Source organism: Cricetulus griseus, assembly GCF_003668045.3.
Source record: "Cricetulus griseus strain 17A/GY chromosome 1 unlocalized genomic scaffold, alternate assembly CriGri-PICRH-1.0 chr1_1, whole genome shotgun sequence".
NCBI classification, from domain to species: domain Eukaryota; kingdom Metazoa; phylum Chordata; class Mammalia; order Rodentia; family Cricetidae; genus Cricetulus; species Cricetulus griseus.
In genome coordinates this window covers 192028343-192048705 of record NW_023276807.1, presented here as the reverse complement: position 1 = coordinate 192048705, position 20363 = coordinate 192028343, and the positions used below count along the sequence as shown (strand labels likewise).

The 20363-nt window shown below is 41.9% G+C and overlaps 1 protein-coding gene across 1 annotated transcript in view; it reads left to right on the top strand.

Moving 5' to 3' along the window:
* The first annotated feature begins 1322 nt into the window (after positions 1–1322).
* The window catches only part of Erc2 (ELKS/RAB6-interacting/CAST family member 2), a 673320-nt gene continuing 654279 nt past the window's right edge, over positions 1323–20363 (top strand). Inside the window, exon 1 of the mRNA XM_035453246.1 lies at positions 1323–1979. Coding sequence (XP_035309137.1) covers positions 1323–1979 — 657 coding nt within the window. The remainder of the gene's footprint in view (positions 1980–20363) is intronic.

Below are 20363 nucleotides of genomic sequence, written 5' to 3'. Positions count from 1 at the left end.
ATCCACTCACAGTTGGAGCATTTGTTGGACCCCTCTTCTTCTTCTTCTTCTTCTTCTTCTTCTTCTTCTTCTTCTTCTTCTTCTTCTTCTTCTTCTTCTTCTTCTTTTTAAAGATTTTATTTATTTATTATGTATACAACATTCTGCTTCCATGTATATCTGCACACCAGAAGAGGGTACCAGATCTCATAATGGATGGTTGTGAGCCACCATGTGGTTGCTGGGAATTGAACTCAGGACCTTTGGAAGAGCTCTTAACCTCTGAGCCATCTCTCCAGCCCCTGGACCCCTCTTCTTTCACTGGCCAACACCCCAGCAGGTCCACAGATTCCTGGAAGAGGAGGTGTATCCCCTATGGGAATGTGATGGAGGTGAAAACAGAGCTCAGTCTGTAGAGTAGAAGAAAAGGAAAAATCATTGAGAGTTTGCTAATTATATTGTTGAGAAATTAATTCTGCAGTGCCTCCTTCACCTGAAGAATGTACGTTAAGAGTGGGACAGAGATGATCCATGCTGTGATCCCAGCACTCAGGAAGCAGAGGCAGGTGGATGGATCTCTCTGAGTTCATGGTCAGCCTGTTCTACAGAGCTAGTTCTAGGACAGCCGAGGCTACACAGAGAAAATCCTGTCTCAAACAGACAAACAAACAAGCAAAAAGAATGTATATTAAATTTTGTTGCCTAGGGTTCACAATAGACAGGTGTACATTCTTGTTTTCTCCAGTCTTTTATTTTTGAGACAGGGTCTTACTGTGTATCCCTGGCTGGCCTGGAACTCATCGGGATCCACCTGCCTCTCTCTTCCCAGTGGTGGGATTAAAGGCGTGCACCACCAAAATAAAAAAAAAAAAAGAAAGAAATGTTTCAGAGTTATTTTTCTTTATAAAATAAATATGTGGGCAGCACTTTATTCTGTCTGTCTGTCTATTTATCTATCATCTATCAATCATTTTTTGTCACTCATTATCATTATCATTTATTTCTATATATCTATCATTCACCCATCATTCTACCTGTCTGCCTATCTAGATTTTTTTCAATGTGAAGAATTGAACCCGGGACTTTGTGCCTTCTTGGAGAGCATTCTATGACTTCTAGCAATATATTTTAAGATATGATGCAGTTGTAGTTGTAGAATTTCAAAGAAGTTTGCTTTTAATTATCCTTTTTCTCATTTTGCAGATCTCTGAGTGGAGTCATTTCCTGGTGCCAACTATACAAAGAATGTGGTGAAAATTCTGGCCAGTGGAAGAAACATTGGCTTGATCCCTACAGTTGCCTAGCATTTCTTCTCTTCAGTAGCACCACATCACAGAAGAAAAATGTATGGAAGTGCAAGAACGATCACTAATCTGGAAGGTAGCCCTTCCAGATCACCTCGTTTGCCAAGGTCTCCTCGTTTGGGCCACCGAAGAACAAGTAGTGGGGGAGGGGGAGGAACAGGCAAGACTCTATCTATGGAGAATATTCAATCCCTTAATGCAGCCTATGCCACATCTGGACCCATGTACTTGAGTGACCATGAAGGGGTGGCATCAACAACTTATCCAAAGGGCACTATGACTCTGGGCAGGGCCACAAATCGAGCTGTGTATGGAGGCCGGGTCACAGCCATGGGGAGTAGTCCCAATATTGCTTCTGCTGGACTTTCCCATACAGATGTTCTTTCATACACGGATCAACATGGTGGGCTAAGTGGCTCATCCCATCACCACCACCACCAGGTACCCTCCATGTTGAGGCAGGTAAGAGACAGCACAATGTTGGATCTTCAAGCCCAACTCAAAGAACTACAGAGAGAAAATGACCTCCTACGGAAGGAGCTTGACATTAAGGACAGCAAACTGGGATCTTCCATGAATAGCATCAAGACTTTCTGGAGTCCTGAGCTCAAGAAGGAGAGAGTCTTGAGGAAAGAGGAGGCAGCTCGGATGTCTGTCCTCAAGGAGCAGATGAGGGTTTCTCATGAAGAAAACCAGGTAGGTTCTGACCTGTCACAGTGTCCCCCGGCTTTGCAGGTGGCTCCAGACTTACTGTATACACCAAGAAAGTTGGACACCACCAAGAATGTTACAGCTTAATCTGTTTCACTTGGATGCCACAGCAGAACCCAGGAAGTACTATGGTGTACTGAATGATTTCCTTACTCCGGTAACCTTTCCACATAGTTGCAGAACTGGGGAGGATTGATCCTTATTGCCAACTTTTTATGTGGTTAATTCTGTTCTCCTTTTCAGTGGTTGCAACAGTGGGTCAGATGTCCCTCCTGCCGAATGGAAGAGGAAATGCTAACCTCTGCACGAGTAGACACTTTACATTAAAAAGCCACACTTGACTGGTGATTTTTTTTTAAATTATTTGTTATTGTTCTTGCTGTTGAGCCAGCGCAGTTTCTTAGAATGAGCAGCATTCTCTAAGTAGCAAACTCAACAGAAAACCGGGATTGGGAAGAGTGGATTTGATACCATGTAAGGGAAACCCAGTTTCCTGGGTTTCCTTAGTTTGGTTGCAGCCTTTATCCATTCAGTATTTATCAACTACTTGCAAGATGCCTTCTTAGTCTTTGATCCATCTTCTCTTTTATAGCAAAATTAGTGAGAGTAGTTTCCCAGAGTCTTCCTGAGTTTGACCATTCCCCTTCTTACCACTCCCTGTTTCCTTCTTAACACTTACTGTCTCCAGAAGGCATTGTGCCTCCTTGACTGAGCCTACAGCACCTTCTACTGGAAGACCTGGTCCAGTCTCATCTTGTACCACTTCCTTCCACATTTGAATTATCTGTTCCATCCTTGGTCTCCCTGCACACAGCTGAGGTTTCTCTTGCCATGTTCTTCCTCTTCCTTCCCACTGTTAGCTTCCCCAACATTCATTTCCCATTCAGCCCAGCCAGTATCCATTTTCCATCTTCTTTATTGTAAGAGTCCTGTCTTACACAGTATTATTTTCACAAGTGCTTTGGAATCAGATATATCTATGCCTAAATCTTCCTTCCTTCCTTCCTCCCTCCCTTCCTTCCTTCCTTCCTTCCTTCCTTCCTTCCTTCTTTCTACCTTTCTTTCTTTGGGACATGTTTCTCTGTGTAGCTTTGGAGCCTGTCCTGGCACTCCCTCTGTAGACCTCTTCAAACTCACAGAGAACCTCCTGCCTCTGCCTCTGGAGTACTGGGATTAAAGGTGTGTGCCACCACCACCTGACTTAAATCTCAGCTTCTTTTTTTTCCCACTTTTTAATTTAAATTAGAAACAAGATTATTTTACATGTCAGTCCCAGTTCCCTCTCCCTCCAGTCCTACCCTGTCCCCCACTAACACCCTACCCTATCCCATACCATTTCTGCTCCCCAGGGAGAGTGAGTCCTTCCATGGGGGAATCTTCAGAGTCTGTCATAGCCTTTGGGATAGGGCCTAGGCCCTCTTCCGTGTGTCTAGGCTAAGGGAGTATCCCTCTATGTGGAATGGGCTCCCAAAGTCCATTCCTATGCTAGGGATAAGTACTGATCTAGTACAAGAGGCCCCATAGATTTCCGAGGCCTCCTCACTGACACCCACATTCATGGGGTCTGGATCAGTTCCATGCTGGTTTCCCAGCTATCAGTTTGAGGACCATGAGCTCCCCGTTGTTCAGGTCAGCTGTTTCTGTGAGTTTCACCAGCCTGGTCTTTAAATCCCAGTGTCTTACTGGAGAGAGAAAGACCTCAGAGGGAGTAGAGGGTGCTGTACCATTTGGCCCATGAACTCCCTGGTGGCATTTCACTCCATTAGAAGTCTGAGATAATTCCAAGCTGGCTGAGCTAAGGACTCTGGCAGCTGGTCTTGCAGCCAGCCTAATGCTACACTCTACCTTTTGGTGGGGGTCATCTGCTGACCCTCTCACCGGATTCTCTTGACTACTAGTACTTCAGAGCTAAGCACCTGTGGATGCACGTATGCCTTGTACAAAGATCTTCTTGTTGGCTTTCTATGTGTGCAAGCAACAAGCAGTCACCTTATCTCCGACTATCTAGAAGAGCTGGTGCTGCTTTTCCGATGTGGAAAATGTGATTATTTTCCGTCAGAACAGAAAGCTCTCTTCTTTACCCTTCAATCAAATTAACATTCACTAGCACTGTTTCTGCTGTGTTCTGATTTGCTAGTTCATGAACTCCCTGTGAACTTGTTACTGTAATGCACATTTCCTCTCTGCTGCATATTGTTTTTCTCCTCTGTAGCTTTTTCTCTTTTAAGTAATTAAAGCAGGTTAGCAATGATGAAAGCAGTGGCAAAAAGCTTGGAGGGTAGTCTCTGGTCTGTCAGCTCTAAAGAGACTTTTATCCTCTGCTTCTGTCATTGGATTTATGTTTGAGCACCAATTACCATTTATACATGTGTGTTTATTTGTAAATTACAGTATGCTACAGTGTCAATGTGTTGTGTGTCTTCTTTGATATTCACAAAAATATATGGATGAGACAAAGTAAAATAAATATAATGAAGTGATTTTTTTTAAGTGGAGTTCCCTTTTCTTCCCTCTTAGAAGTATATAGAGGCGTATGCATCCCTCTCACTCAGGATAGGGTAGGCTCTTCTGGAGTGACACTAGACCTCAAATCTCAGTGGCTTAACACATAACATGCGTGCTTACTTCCTCCTTTCTCTCTCCCTTCCTTTCTTCTTCTCAGTATCTCCCTGTGTGTCCTTGACTGACCTAGAGCTCGTTCTGTGGACCAGACTGGCTTTGAATTCAGAGATCCACCTGTCTCTGCCTCCTTCCTGAGTTCTAAGATTAAAGGTGTGCACCACCACACCTGGATTCTGATATTTATTTCTTATTCCCTAAGGCATGAAGTATCAAGTGACTCTCCGTGGCATACAGCAACACGGGACCCAGGCCTTCTACCTCTGGGAGCCTGGCTTTGAGAATTGTTATTCTAGGGCAAGAGATTCCTGAAGATGTCACATTGACTCCTTAATTCTCCTGACTAGGAGTGACACAGCTGGAGGAAGTGGGGGCTGTGTGGTCTTTTCCTTTGAGAGAGAAAAGACGACATGAGGTTAGTAACTATATCTGTAGGTTTTAGGTTCGTTCTAAGAGTGAGGCTTGTCAGGCATGGTGGCAAATGCTGATAGCCCTAGCACTTGGGAGGTGGAGGCAGGAAGAGCAAGAATTAAAAGTTGTCCTTGGCTATGTAATAAGTTCAAGGCCAGTCTCAGTTACATGTGTCAAAGAAGCCAAAATGAACAAACAAATAATAGAAAAATAGTGAACCTAGAGGAAATAAAGTTTGGGGAATAGTCTAGACTTCTCTTGATGTTGCTGTTACCATTTTACTGCTGCCGTAGCCAGCATCTGTTGAGGGCTTATAGTGAACCATGTGTTTATGAGTAGAACATTATGTATATCATCATTCAGTTACTTGAATCAGTCATCTGAGGCCAGTACTAGAAGTTTTCTTATCTTAAAGATAAATGTAAATGTAAAGAGAATGGAGGACTAGCCCAGATTTTTGCCAAGTTGGAAGGTGGCAGAGCTGGCCTTTAAGGTTTTGGTTAGGCTCTTGACTTTGTGGATGCTACCTATCATGGGGAGCACTGAGGGGAAAGGGTGTTAGTATGACAGGAAGGTCATATTTAATGAAAAGAATGAAAAGCTCTAATGGAATGATTAAAAATTTGGTTTATATAGAATTTTTATTCTAATTAGGGACTTATTTTTCCTAGAAATGAGTTTGATGCTATTTCTAAATTTTACCTGTGTTACCTAGCTTTCTGACATGATAACACATGCCCAGCACAATTAACTTATGAAGAACAAAGGTTATTTCAACTCATGGTTTGAGAGGTTTTAGTCCAAGTTTGGGCGGAGCTGTTATTCTGGGCCTTTGATGGGCACAGAGGGTGGCAGTGGTGGAGAGTGTGTGGAGGCACAAACTGCTCAGCCAGGGTTTTACAGCCCCCTTCAAAGGCATGCCTTCAGTGACCCGAGGACTTCTGGGGGATCACTCAAGCAACGTCAACACTGTTTATTATAACTAACTGTACCTTCCTTTTAAAGGGACATAAAAGTCTTAAGAGACTTGAAGCTGCAGCTGCAAATTCTTCCAGGAATGTTAGATATTAGAATTGAAAACAATTTGAACTGTGCCACCTGAAGAGAAATGGGAGGCAGACCCATTATAGAAAGGAGGGAAGAAACTTATGTGCTCTTGTCCGTGACACAGACATGTACCCTCAGGTGCAGATTATAATCAATTGCAGAGGGCATTGATTTTGATATCCTCCTGGTCCTAACCATGGAAGCTGAGACCATCTCCAATTCTAAGGGAGGCTGTTGAACTTGCTCCCCATGTTAGAGAAAGTTCAAGAACTACAGGGCCAATGAGTGGCTGGCCCCAGATTTCTTATGTGTAAAGTGTTGATAATCAGGTTCCTGGATGGATATTCCACCTCTTCTTTACTTCCCATCCCTTCTTTTCAGTGCAGGGCCACACTGATGTAAATATATTTGCTGCTGCCGAGAGTTGCAGTCCTGAAGTTTGGGATGATGTGTGTACCCAGAGTGCATGTATGCATGGCTAGCTTAATGTGTGTAACCGAGAGTACATGTGTGCAGGGCTAGATTAATATGTGTAACCCAGAGTGCATGTGTGCGGGGCTATCTGAATGTGTGTAACTCAGAGTGCATACATGCAGGGCTAACTTAATGTGTGTAGTCCAGAATGCATGTGTGATGGGGGAGGTCCTTCTGTGTATGTTTATCTTATTGGTTGTTGAATAAAGTACTGTTGGCCAATAGGGGAGCAAGATAGGTGGGACTAGGAGTCGAGGAAATGTAGTAAAGAGAAGTCTTATGATCCAGACAGGAAGTGACATAGCAGGAAGATTCAGAATATAAGCAGGGACAAGTAGGAAATCGCTGTCTTCCTCATCCTCTCTTCTCTGTGGGGTTGCCATGTGATCGCCGGCAAGAGAGGGTTCATACAGCCGGCATTCCTGATGAGTCTTTTAAAACATATAGATTAATAATTATGGTAGATAATTAAGACTGAGCTAGCAAGTAAGAAAATCCTAGTCATGGGCCAGCAGCATTGTACCTAATATAAGTCTCCGTGTGTTATCTTGGGCAGGACTCAGGCAGTTGGTGGAAAGATTTATTGTTACACATGTGTGCAGGGATAGCTTAAGTTGTGTAACCCAGAGTGAATATGTATAGGACTAGCTTAAGGTGTATAATTCATAGTACATGTGTGCAGAGCTACCTTAATTTGTGTAATCCAGAATATGCATATATGCAGGCCTAGATTACTTTGTGTAATCCAAAGTGTATGAGTGTAGGGCTAGATTAATGTGTACAAGCCCAAATCCAGAATGCCTGGGTACAGGGCTAGCTTTATGAAAGTAAGGCAGAGTGCCTAGATGCAAGGCTAGCTTTATGCATGTAAGCCAGAGTTCATGTGTGCAAGGCTAGCTTAATGTATGTAAACCAGAGTTCAGAATGCATGGCTCCACAGCTCTTTGTTGTCCTTCATGCCTTTGTTGTATGATGTGATTTTGTAAACTGCTAGAGAGCAGACACACTATTCTGGGAAATCTATTCTTTGGGGTGGCTGTACCCACAGCTCTTGTTCTCAATGTCATATCAGTAGAATGATTTTGGGGAAAGATGAGTTTAAAATATTGGTCATGAGGAATTGGGAGAGGTGGCTCAGTAGTTAAGAGCACTGACTGCTCTTGCAGAGGACCTGGATTTGGTTCCCAGCAAACCACATGGTTGTTCACACCGACTTTAACTCCAGTTCCAGGGGATATGACACTCTCTTCTGGCTTCCCATGGGCACCAGGTATTCACATGATGCACAAACATACCTGTAGGCAAAACACTTGTATACATAAAAATAAATTATTAAATATAATACTTATTATTAAATTAATAAAATTATTAAGTATAATTTTAATAATATTGTTAATGAATGTTTTGCTGTTGCTTTAGACAACCCCTTTCTTTTATGGCTGGTAGGGTTGTGCTAGATGTTGGGGGGATAATATTATGTTATTATAAGGTGGTCAAGTGACTCAGTTTCTTGAAAAATCGTTTTTTCTATTCTCTTTTTCTTTTCTTTTCTTTTCTTTTCTTTTTTTTTGAGGCAAAATTTTACTATGTAGCCTTGACTGGCCTGAAACTTGGCTTATACATCAGATTGGCTTCAGGCTTTCAGAAATTCTCCTGTCTCTGCCTCTGTTTGCTTGAATTACATGTGTACTCTAATACCTCACTAATTTTTCTAGTCTTTGTATCTCACTCATTTACCAATATAGTGGAGCCAAGAGGGAGCCTCTATGGTAGAGAGTAGATGTTCAGAAACATTGAAGAAGCTGGGTGGAGTATTACACACTTCTAGTCCCAGCTACTTGGGAGGCTAAGGTGAGAGGATCTCTTGAATCTGAGTTCAAGGCCAGCTTAGACAATAGAGTAAGACCTTGCCTTGAAACACTTGGAAGTGGAAATTTTGTAAGGATTTGCTCTTGCAATTTAGTGCACAGATGTTACTGGCTTTTCATATGCCTGGATATTCTGTTCAACTATTACCTTTGTACTTTTAATGACCTCTTTTCCAAATTAGGTATGTGGGAAGTAAATTTTAGACATTCATTTCCTAGGTTGTGTGTAGCCAGCCAAGGTTGTGCATGAATATAAATAGCATTGCACACTAGGAGACTGTACTAGATCTAATATTTACTCATCTTGTGAAGAAGTGGGACAAGGTCATTGGGAACTGTAACCCAAGAAGTGTAAGTAAACCTGTCTGGGGAATGGTACAGCTTTTAAGCAATGGTTATGTGATCATTTCTATTTCTGACTTAGCACTATAGAAAAGAATAGACTCTAAGTCACTATTAATAAGAACTTTTGATCCAAATTCAACATATCACTTATTAGTTCTTATTTGGAGCCTGAAACTAAAAAAAAAGGAAAAAAAGCTAAAAGTAACCTCTCTCCTCTCCTCTCCTCTCCTCTCCTCTCCTCTCCTCTCCTCTCCTCTCCTCTCCTCTCCTCTCCTCTTTGCTCTCTCTCCCTCTCTCTCCCCTCCTTCCTTCTTCCCTTCTTCCCTTCTCTCCTCCTATTTTCATCTTTTCTTTTCTTTTGAGATAGGGTCTCATATATCTCAGGTTAGCCCAGCAATCACTATGTAGGTAAGAGTGACCATGAACTTCCCATCCTTCTGCCTTTGCTTCCTGACTGCTTCAGTTACAAGAGTGTACTACCACACCAAGTTTTATGGGTGCTGGGGATTGAACCCACATCTTTGTGCATACTAACCAAGCATTCTACAAGCTATATTCTCTAGACCCCACTATTTTTATTTTTATTATTTTACTTGTATTAACTACAGGCCCCTTTCAATAGGAGTCATTTGACCCTGTTCTGAAGTTTTCATTTGATTGTGAGTGTCCGGATCTGATGAGCTATACCAGCTGGAAGCAAGCGATAGAGATACAGTTTGTCCTAATGAGAAGGCAGCAAGGCAGCTGCAGCAGGACAGTCCGATAACAGTGAAACTCAACTGTCATCACTTTGTGCAGTGAAGGCTTGCCAAGAATTGCTGAGTCTCCTCAAGTTTATGATGGGTTGGGGAAGTGTGTTAGATGTTGCTATGGTTTGGACATGGTTTGTCTCCTAAATGTTACTGTGTTGGAAGCTTGGCTCTCAATGTAACTGTTGGGAGGTGGGGAGACCTTTTAGAAGTAAATGGGCCATGGGGGTTTCACCCTCATGAGTGGAGTAATGTCTTTCTCAAGGACTGGGTTGGATTTCTGGAGACTGGGAATGAAATGTGCAAGAGTGATGAAAGAACCCAATCTTTTGATATTTTCTGCATGTGTTCCTTCATCACTCTTGCACCTGCTTTTGCCATGTCATGCCAACTGCAATGGAATATCCACTGGGAGCCAAGATGTTGCTATCACCAACCTTTTTGATGATAACTGTGAGCTAAATAAACATAGTTTTCTTTGTATTTTGTTCAGTCTCTGGTATTTTGTTATAGCAACAGAAAATGGGCTAAATCAGATACATTTACTACTTCAATAGACTTGTCTATTGTACCATCTTCAGACCTCCTTTCCACTGGTAGAAATCTTAGTCCCTGAAGACAGGGTGTTTAAAGTGTGGCCAGGGAAATGATGTTTTCCAAAGAGGATTTTCTGGTCAAAGAAACTTTAGACACACATATAGTGGGAAATTGCCAATACGGAGTCAGGTAGAAATACAAGGGTATTTAATAGGGAAAAGCCTTACTTACAGAGCAACCTAGCCAGCCGGCATGGCAGCAGTCTATCCAGCAAGTATAAAAGTGAAACTGAAAGAGAAAACGCAGTCCCCTGAAATTCTCACTCTACCTTGCAAGCGTGGTCAGGCACACCTGTAGCCAGCCCCTAAGTAGGCGTGGCTACAGCTTCCCCTACACACACAGACCAGAAGCATTATGGGAATTCATAATGTTCTAGGTTGAATTTTGTCTCCCTCCATAAAGGTAGGTTGGATTCCTCATTCCTTTTATCTGAGAATGTGACCTCATTTGGAGAAAAGACCTTTACATAGGTAATCAACTTAAAATCTTTAGCATGAGTCCTAATCCAAATGGCTACTGACTTTATAAAAATGTAAATTTGGACATAGATACAAACATACACAGAGAGAAGATGTGTACACATACAACTTGAGAGTGACCTTGTAGTCAAGCAAAGAAAAGACATTAGGAACACATCCTTTATTGGAAGCCCTTAGAAAGAAGCAGTTGGGCTGACACTCCTATCTCAGCCTCCAGAATTGTGAGATAATGAAAATCTGTTGCTTGGTGTGTGGTATTTTCTTATGGTCCTAACCAAGGAATACCATATTTCATGATATGTAATACTACAGCCCTTGCAATTAAACAATATTTATTTATTTATTTGACCTAGCAATTTCCTAATCTTCCTTGACCATGAAACTTTATCTTAAACTAAATATGTTGTAGAATGCAGTACCCCCTAACCACCACCTAATATAGCTGTTCCCAGCAATGCTTGTCTCTGCTTCTTATCTTGAGATGATGCTTGGGACGATGTGTGCCATATTCTAGTTATGGAATAAAGACCAAAGAAAGTGCTGAGAAATAGGTCCACTGTATGGCCTGCCTCCAGATTCCGAGTCATGTGAGAAGGTAAAGCCCTGACTGTGTAAGTCATTGTGACTAGTCATTCTGTTCAGTTACATGCTACCTCTCTGGGTAAGGTTTTCACTGTATTTACATTTGAGGCATGTATGTTTGTGTGCATGTTTTCCCAAAGTTACACAGCACATGGATTTAGCACTGGATAATCTAGTTCAGTGCCAACATACATAACAGAATGACAGAATTTACAAAGACTGAAAAAAATTTCTTTCTCATCTTGAGACACCTTGAAGCTACTCAGGTATAGTTTTCTCCCTCAGTTTTCTGGAAAGCTGGAAGATCTTTTATCAAATCATAGGTGAGGACCTACTTATACAGAAATGTAATCTTAAATGTCTTCTATAGATAGGTGAGAATTTCTTTGAGATCCATGAGATGGCATGGTGTCACAGTGGGTTTCTTTGTTTGCTAGAATGTAAGAATGATTTGAAGTGAGCTATACATCTTTGTCACAGATGTCAGCTGTTTTCTGCCCCAGTAATCTCTTGTAGTCAGCCCCAGAGGCAGACATGTGTACCAGATGAATAGCCTTACTGAGTTTTATTCTTATGTTTTCTTTGGAAAGATTTGGTTCATACAAGGGCAAGAAACTTTGTATGCTGGATGTTGGCTGATCTAAACGATTCCTGCCTCTTTTCCCTTCTGAATCATGTTAGTTGGGCAATGGGATTCCTGTAGTGCAGATGCAACCAAAGAAAACATTTAGACTGCTTCAGTGCATAGATTTGTTTAGTCCCACTATGCCAAAGGTACTTATTAAAACCAAGCATAGTGAGGGAAAGGTAGGATAGAGGGTCAGGAATAGTCATCAATCTCCAAGCATCACTGCCTAATAACATTTCCTATGTACAGCATCCTCTGAGGTTTTTAAGAACCAAGTCTCTGTTGACAGAGAGAAAAGTAACAGGGTGATTTTATTGGCCAACACAGATAGGGTGGGTTCTCCTCCGGCCACAGTTCACTTTCAATTTCTATAATTAGTTGCAGGTGGAGCTCTTGTGGTGGCGTTTGGGTCCATTGACATCTGCGTGCAAATTCCCACCACTACCAGGTGAACTCAATAAATAGTTTGGCTTTGCAGGAATATAGAAAATTGTAAATCTTTTCCACACACATACATACCCCAGATAAGCTGCATTAAAGGTCAGACTTTGAAAGCTGTGGAAAGAATTTTCTGAAGTTTGGGATCTGGGATTGTTGGCAGAGTGTAGGCATGCAGCCAAGAGCTGGGGCAGCCTGACAAGCAGAAGTCTGGCATGTGCAATTTCTTCTTTGTCTTTGGGAACCCAGAATTTGACTGCATTTTAGAAACTACCTGCAGCCATCTTGTCTTCTAGAAGGAAAGGAAGGAGAAAGGACCAAAGCAGCAACTTCTCATCTCATCTTCCTTGGTTGGCTGGGGACTACCTGCTCAGCAATATGTATTGATCAAGTAAACTTGGTGGTTCTTAACTGGGGGTAAATTTTGTTCCCCAGAAGACATTTGGAAATATTTGAAGACATTTGTGGCTGGTACAAACTGGAGGAGGGCGATACTATCAAGGAGGAAAGAAGGAAGGATGGAGGGAAATGATGGGGAAGGGGATGGCAGAGGACTCAGGGCAAGCAAGAGATACCGAATGCATTCTTGTCAAGTAAGAGGTCAGAGGAGCATGGCTTGGGAAACTTAGTACAAAGAATGGGAAGAAGCAACTCCAGGACAATTAATCCATGTGTACAGAGGAGTGAGAGGTCATCACTCAGGACACTAATTCAGGACCTAGGAGAGCCTTTTCCCTGAATTGACAAGAGTGGCCCTTCAGGGACAGACAGCTTTTATTTTGTCCAGTTGAGTTCTGAGGAGGGTGGCCTCCTTGATTCAGCTACAGTTCTTGAGCTTGTCTTCATTCTTAGGAACGTGGTGGTTTGCAAGCTTCCTGGCCCAGGAGTTCCTTTGTTGCCATCTCTCAGCTTCCTTTTGAGCTGATTTCTGACCTTATTCAGGCTTTGCTTTCTGGGAGGTTTCACATCCTGTCTGTCAGTTTCCCTCTTGAATCTCAGTCTTTCTGATTCCTGCTTTTTAAAGCATTTCCCCCTTACAAAACCTTCTGTTTGTTCTTTTTGAAAATTCAGACCATTTATTTACTTACTTCATGGTTTTCTCTTGTTTAGGGAAGAATGTGACTGATAGTAGCAAAAAACCATCCAGTACTTGGGAGGTGGAGGCAGGCAGATCTCTGTGAGTTTGAGACCAGCCAGGTCTACAAGAGCTAGTTCCAGGACAGGCTCCAAAGCTACACAGAGAAACCCTGTCTCAAAAACCAAAAACAAACAAACAAACAAACAAACAAACAATAAAGAAAGAAAGAAATCTGTCCAAATTGAAGGGTGATAGTGGAAGAGGGTATACTTACTGGAAGAAAGGATAGACAAGATAGCCAGGTGCCCTTCGGGGATGGGATCAGGGTTATTTGGAATTTGACTAGCAATATAAAGTCTTCCTTTCCCTCTCTCCTCTCTTGAAAAACTGGTTTCCCTTGCCCATTGTGAGAAAGTGTCACCTTAAAGCCTATGTATAGTGTCTATGCAAGTGCCAACCAGGGACTGTGCTGTTGGAATTTCAAGCTCAGAGCTTGGGTCCAAAGCTTAGTCTATCTGTTTTTATAGCCACATAGCCCAATTGGCTGGTGCAAACATCTCTGGAAATGGACATAGAAGGGGTGGATTTTCTAAGAGATCATGTGTGGGCAAGGTGCTGGGGGAATGATGTCCATTTCTGGGAAAACGTTTGTGAAGTTTATCTATTTCAATTATTAGAAAGAGCCAGATCAAGTAAGACCTTGATGGTTTGGAAACTTAATAACCATTGCCTCTGCCTCCAGCAGCCATTTCTACAGCAACTTTAGCTTCCTGGTCTCTCTTGACCTCCATACCCAGTTTATCAATCTCTTTTTCCACACCCACTGGAGAAATTGCAGAAATTTGTATTAACTGATACTAGGCTCAATTGCTGCTGTCATATTTTATCAGGATGGTTCCTTTATCTAACATCAGATTGCATCTTTGTGGGCAATTAAAAACCATTGCCCACTTTCTGTATACTTGCTTAGTTTCAGTGGACAATTAGGTCTTGTTTGTGGGTGGGCCGTTGGTACTTGATAGGATCTAGAAACTTAGAACTAGGTATGTTAAAATTTACTGTTTTCTATTTTAAGATGTAACAGCTTGAGTTCTAAAAACTATCTCAAGACAATGTTCCCAAGTGCATATTATCTAAATAAGAATGGAAGGAAGTTCAGATGCACTGATGTGTTCCTTGGAAGAACTTTTAGAAACAGCCATGTATGGTTAGTACTCCTTCAACCAGTTGCAGTAAGAATGTGTATAAGATGGAAAATAAGACAATACACATGAGGACCAGATTTAGAAACTGCCCACATTTAGAAATACAGATATTTAAAAATTGCCTCCTTAAAAATTTAAAATTATGTGTTTTTTGCCATTGGGAAGCCATTTACTTTTTGAGGTGCCAGTAAGAGCATCATAATTTCCTAGGGGGGAAATGTGTGTAACCTGAATGATGTATATTTCACTTTCTCATCGCTAAACTTCAAGAGCATCTAACAATGTCTACATTGAGAATCTATGTAAAGATATGACTTTTCAATATAAATCATTATTCATGTATCAGAAACAAGTTGCTAGTAGTTAATGAGGTGAATGAGATTTGGGGACTGTGAGATGTGTTTTCAGCTCGTTCAGTTTGTGCTGGGAAATCAGGACCCTTTGTGGGGACTTAGGTGAGAGCATATATGTTGGTGAGGTGAAACCTTGTTGATGGATTATACACATTCACTAAATGCATTCAGGTCCAGTGGACTGGAGGGGGAGAACTTTGTTACATCTTCAAGAATAAGTTACTTGAAGGAGTTGAATAGTATTGAGTATTATATTGAAATATGTATTAAATATTCTTTTTTTATAAATTTTTATTTGAGTTAAAAACAATCTTATTTTACATACCAATTCTCTCTCCCTGCTGTCCTCCCATACCCCCACCAACCCCCATCCCACTCCCATCCACTCCTCAGGGATGGTGAGGCCTCTCATGGGGGATTCTCAAAGTGTGTTACATCATTTGGGGGAGGGCCTAGGCTGAGAGAGTATCTAGGCTGAGAGAGTATCCCTCCACAGGGAATGGGCTCCCAAAGTCCATTCGAGCACTAGGGATAAATACTGGTTCCACTGCCAGAGGCCCCCATAGACTGTCCAGGCCTCCCAACTGACACCTACATTCAGGGGGCCTGGTTTGGTCAGACTGGGGTCCATGAGCTCCCATTTGCTTAGGTCAGCTGTTTCTGTGGGTTTCCCCAGCATGGTCTTACTATTGTATTAAAATTCATTATTAAACATAATGACTTTTATATCATTATGTTTATATTTTGGTTTCAAAAATTTCCAGTTCGCCTCAGATCTGTTTCATTTTTTTTTTTTTTTTTTGGTAATTGCAGGCAAAATTCAAACATTTGTGATAGACAACAAAAGATTTCGGTGAATTATCACAAAAGAGTTACTTGGGTATTTACTGTTTCTAGTTATATATTGAAGATGAAAATTCTGCTGAAGGATAAGAGGTCTTTTCTACCCCTCTACCATTTCATCAGTAGTGGTAGAAACCAGTTCCTTTTTCTGTGCAGACAGTGAGTAAAGAACACAGCAGTGACATATCTGGTTTGAGATAGATAATCGTCTACCTCAGTCTTTACCAGAACTCAGTCTAGGGAAGGAAGCTTCTTGCTTAATTCATTTATTAGAAGAGTTGTTGATATTGGTGTGATCTTCCCCCCTTCTGCAGAAGCCTAGTCAGAGTCCAGGAGGACAGGCACAGTATACACCCAATATTCAGCTCCTGGAGAGCTTCTTGAGGGAGGTGGCATGAAGTGGGGTGGGGAAAGATCTGGGCTCTTGTCTTAAACAGGCAAGCACCTGAGGTCTTAGAATCACTTTCCCTTCTAGTGTACCTCTCTGCCTATCATATGCTTGTTTGAGAAATAAGAAATCAAAAGGTTACTTTTGCTTGCCAAGCATTGCCCATATGCACCTGAAATGAATTATGGTAATTAACAGGGCTTATTGGGTGCTAAATACTGTGTTAATGTTTCACATATGACATCTCCTTTAGCCTGTGTGATAATATCATGGAGGACTTACTGTTATTTACAGCTTTTAAGGCAGCTGAGGCAGGGCTAAGAGGGGAGGACTTTGCTCAGAGTCTCAGATAACAAATGGCAGTCTCACTCTAAAGAGAGTACCCAAAGCAATAGTTGACTTTAGTACTGAGTGGCTGGGGCTTGTATCCATGGAGGAATCTTCAGATAGGTGTGAAGTGACTGCACATGAGCCCCGTGCATGTTCATTCAGAGCTTCTGATGAGCTTTAGTGAGAGTCAGAACACATCATCAACGCTCGCTTACTATGTTTCCTACTCTCACTGGAGGCTTTAGAATGACACTCCTCTATAGTGCTTGTATAGTCATTCTGCCAATCCTTTTGCATTTGATGAACTCAATGTTCAAAGACTCTCTGTGAGCAGAACTGGCAGTGTGGTGTTAGCAGGGCCTGCTTCTTCCACTTCTCCTTGTTTTTGGTGGCGATTGAAAGTAACATCTGTAGCGACAGATTGCCTGGGTTCCATCCCCAGCCATGGAACTTTGGTCAGCCTAGTCTTTTGAAGTTGTTTCTTCACCTGTAAAAAAAGATGGGGTGAAAGTGTCTACTCTGGGTATAAATTTAATAGGATTACAGTTTAATAGGATAGTGGGAGGAAGTTCATGTAAAAATATTTGGCATCATGCTAGCATGAACAAACATCCAAGTTGCAGATGACGATGACTGTGAGGGAAGTCAGATTGAGCACAAAATCAAGATGCAGAAGGGCAGAGTGGAAGAGTACACAGCTGAGGCACGGAGCTGGAGCCTTGATGGCACTGTATTTGAAACCTGTCTTACCTCTGGATTTCCTGGAATTTGTAGGAACCAATGTCAGCACACATTTCGTTACTAATAGACAATGTGTCTGGGTGCCAGAGCCTTGGCTATTCAGAGCTCTCCCATTAGAAGCTGTGTGGTTATGAAAGGGATGTACTAGCCCCACTCTCGACTTGAGACCCAGGAGGGGAGTGTGATATTCGAAGACCCATTAAAGATACGGGGAGAGTTGCATCTCCCAGTAAAAGATACAATTAAAATGCCTCAGAAGCCAGAGAAGGAAGTGATGGTGGAAGAATTGATACAGAGAACAGGACACTGGAGACCGTGTTCAGAAGAGCAGAAGGTGGGCCCAGAGATGAGATCTAGGGAGTTACATTCCCAATGGAAGGAGCAGCTACTAGAAAATGCATGCCTGGGGACTACCTTCATAAAGCACAGGATGAACTCAGTGAGGAATCTGTGCTCCAGATATTGCACTTAGATTTAAAGAGGAGAAAGACAAATTGGTTCATAAAGGTTATATTTTCTTAGAGGATTTTCCTCTGAATCAGGAGGAGCTAAGACTGTGCTTAATATAGTATGGCTAACACATATAGAGATGAGCTGTGTTTTGCTTCTATGAGTTTTCCTGTGTGTTCTGGCCTTGTGAACTCCAGTGAGGCCACAGAAGGATGAGGATGAGCCAGTAAAGGGAGGGAGATGTTGCTGAGACAAAGTTTGGAAGAAAAGAATAAAAGTCCAGCTTTGGGCAAAAGGCAAGGTGTCTCTTCTTCAGACCCAGGGAAGTCTGAAGGTCTTCCTACTCTACTAGGAAGGAAAGGTCCAGATAATAAGACATTCCTGGTTGTGAAGCAGAATTAATTTTTAACCTAAGGAGACTTCTTGGTTTTACAAACAAACAAGCAAAACAAACCAAACAAAAAACCCTAGGAAGCTTCAGACTAGGAATGAATCTCAACTTGGATTTGATACTAACCACAATATGCTAAAATAACATCAAATGATTTCCTTTCCCTGGGCCTCAGTTTCACCTGCTGCAGCATCACACTTAATAGAATTATCTCAAATGACAGCGTTGATTGAAGTATTTCACAACTCTGTTATTCAAAATCTGTCAAGATGATTGGAGAGATAGCTCAAGTAGGTAAAGTGATTGCCGTGTAGCATAAAAGCCAGTGCTTGATCCCTGGAATAGACATAAAAATGCTGGGCGTGGTGATGTAATCCCATGGCTAGGGAAGCAAGTGGATCTCTGGGCTCCTTGGCCAGCTGGCCTAGCCTTCTGGGCAGTGGGAGAACTTGTTTCAAAAAAGGTAGACCATGGCTAATGATACATGTGGTTGGCCTCTTGGCCTACACACACACACACACACACACACACACACACACACACACACACACACACACTTGTCAATGCACACACACCATTAGTGAAAGTAATTAAGAGTGTTCTGAGAGCGCCAGAAAGTCAGTGTTTTTAATATGATTTATATGTGCAGTTTTGATGGGGCACAGAGCTAAGGTGTGACAGATAAGACAAAAGCAGGTGACTTAGGGACTTGGAGAAACAGGTGAGGGGGAGAGGCAGGTGAGGCAGGGATCCTGGCACTCCTACCACTGTGCTGGTAGTTGTATTCAGGTACTGCTGATGAGGCAGTCTGCTTGCCATGTGATGACACAGCACTCCCATTGCCATGCTTGCTGGAGACAGGAGCCACCAGCATTTCCCTCAGGAGAAATTTTACAAGTAAAGGCTAATTTTACTTTCGCTGTTGATGGCACTTCTTGGCTATACTAATTAGCCTCCTAATAGAAATGCTACAGAAATATATTCCATGCTCCCGAGAGTGCAGAGGGGGAAAAGGTTGTTCTTAAATAACCCGGAATAGGTTTTACCTGTGGATTTCAGATCTGCCACATTCCCCTTCTTACGACTTTCTGAAAGGGCAGATACTCTTGGCTTAGATAGAATGTCTATCTCTACCTCATTGTCAACTTCTAGACTTTGTGCACTCATCCCATTCAGTGTCAGCTGCAAATAAATTATTCTAGCAAGGCAAATGACAGCTGTATTGATGGGTTAAATGCTGTGACTCAATTTTTTTCTAAAAGGTATTTTGCTAATTTGTGGATTATATTTTGCTTTCTCCCTCAGTATTTTAGTATGTCTGTCTGTTCCTCCATCTCTGCCTTTCTCTCTCCCTCCCTCCCTCTATCCATCCATCATCTATTCATCTCTTTGTTAAAATGAGGACTCTGAATATAGCCTTTGCTTATTAAATAGCTATTTAATGAAATGCATAAGAATGTACAGTGCTAATGCCTCTTTAATTTCATTTAGAATAGGAGGCCTAGATCTAATTCTGGCTTCGATACCAATTGGCTGAGAGTTAGTTCCCAAGATTGAAAGGTTAATGTCATGTAAAAAAACAAACAAACAAACAAGGATTTGGATTTTCTTTCTTTTTAAAAGAAGATTTATTTATTTTTACTTTATGAATATGAATGTTTTGCCTGTGTATGTGTCCATGCATTCCTGGTGCTCACAGAGGGCAAAAAGCAGCCAGTATTCTTAACTACTGAGTCATCTCTTCACCTCTCTAGATTTTCCTGAATATGGACAAGATCTTGAATATGGAGTGATGTTGTTACTACCTCCCATAGGTAGGACATAGTCCCTATGGGTTCCTGTAGTCCATCTCTTGGTTGATACACATATACTCTCAGATTAAAGGTGAAATAAGGACATTTTGAATTCAGAGTGTTGGTAAAATATAGACAATGGAGCTCTCACAGAGTTCTGAGTGAGAAATTCGACTCCCGAATGTGACTGGAAGGGCAGTTTAATAACCCTTTTGGTCTCAAGGAGTTACGAGCCACTCCTGCAGGTCTGCAGGATGGGAGGAGAAATGAGTAAGGCATAGCAGGCATTGATTAATTCTCAGGGGCCAGAGCATTATCATGAATGGTGGTGGTTGGCTGGTGCCTACCTGGGAATGAAAAGGCACAAAAGCAAGGGAAGAGCTCTTATTAAAGTTCAGTGTAGACATAGGTGCCACCTCCTTTTGATAAGATGGCAGATGCAGAATCCTATGTACAGAGCTTTTTGCAGGAGGGAACTAACTGCCTTTGTTTTACTGATGACTGGGATTTCTACAGCTGTTCATGGTTCTTGAACTTCCTGGGGATGCACAGGCAGATAC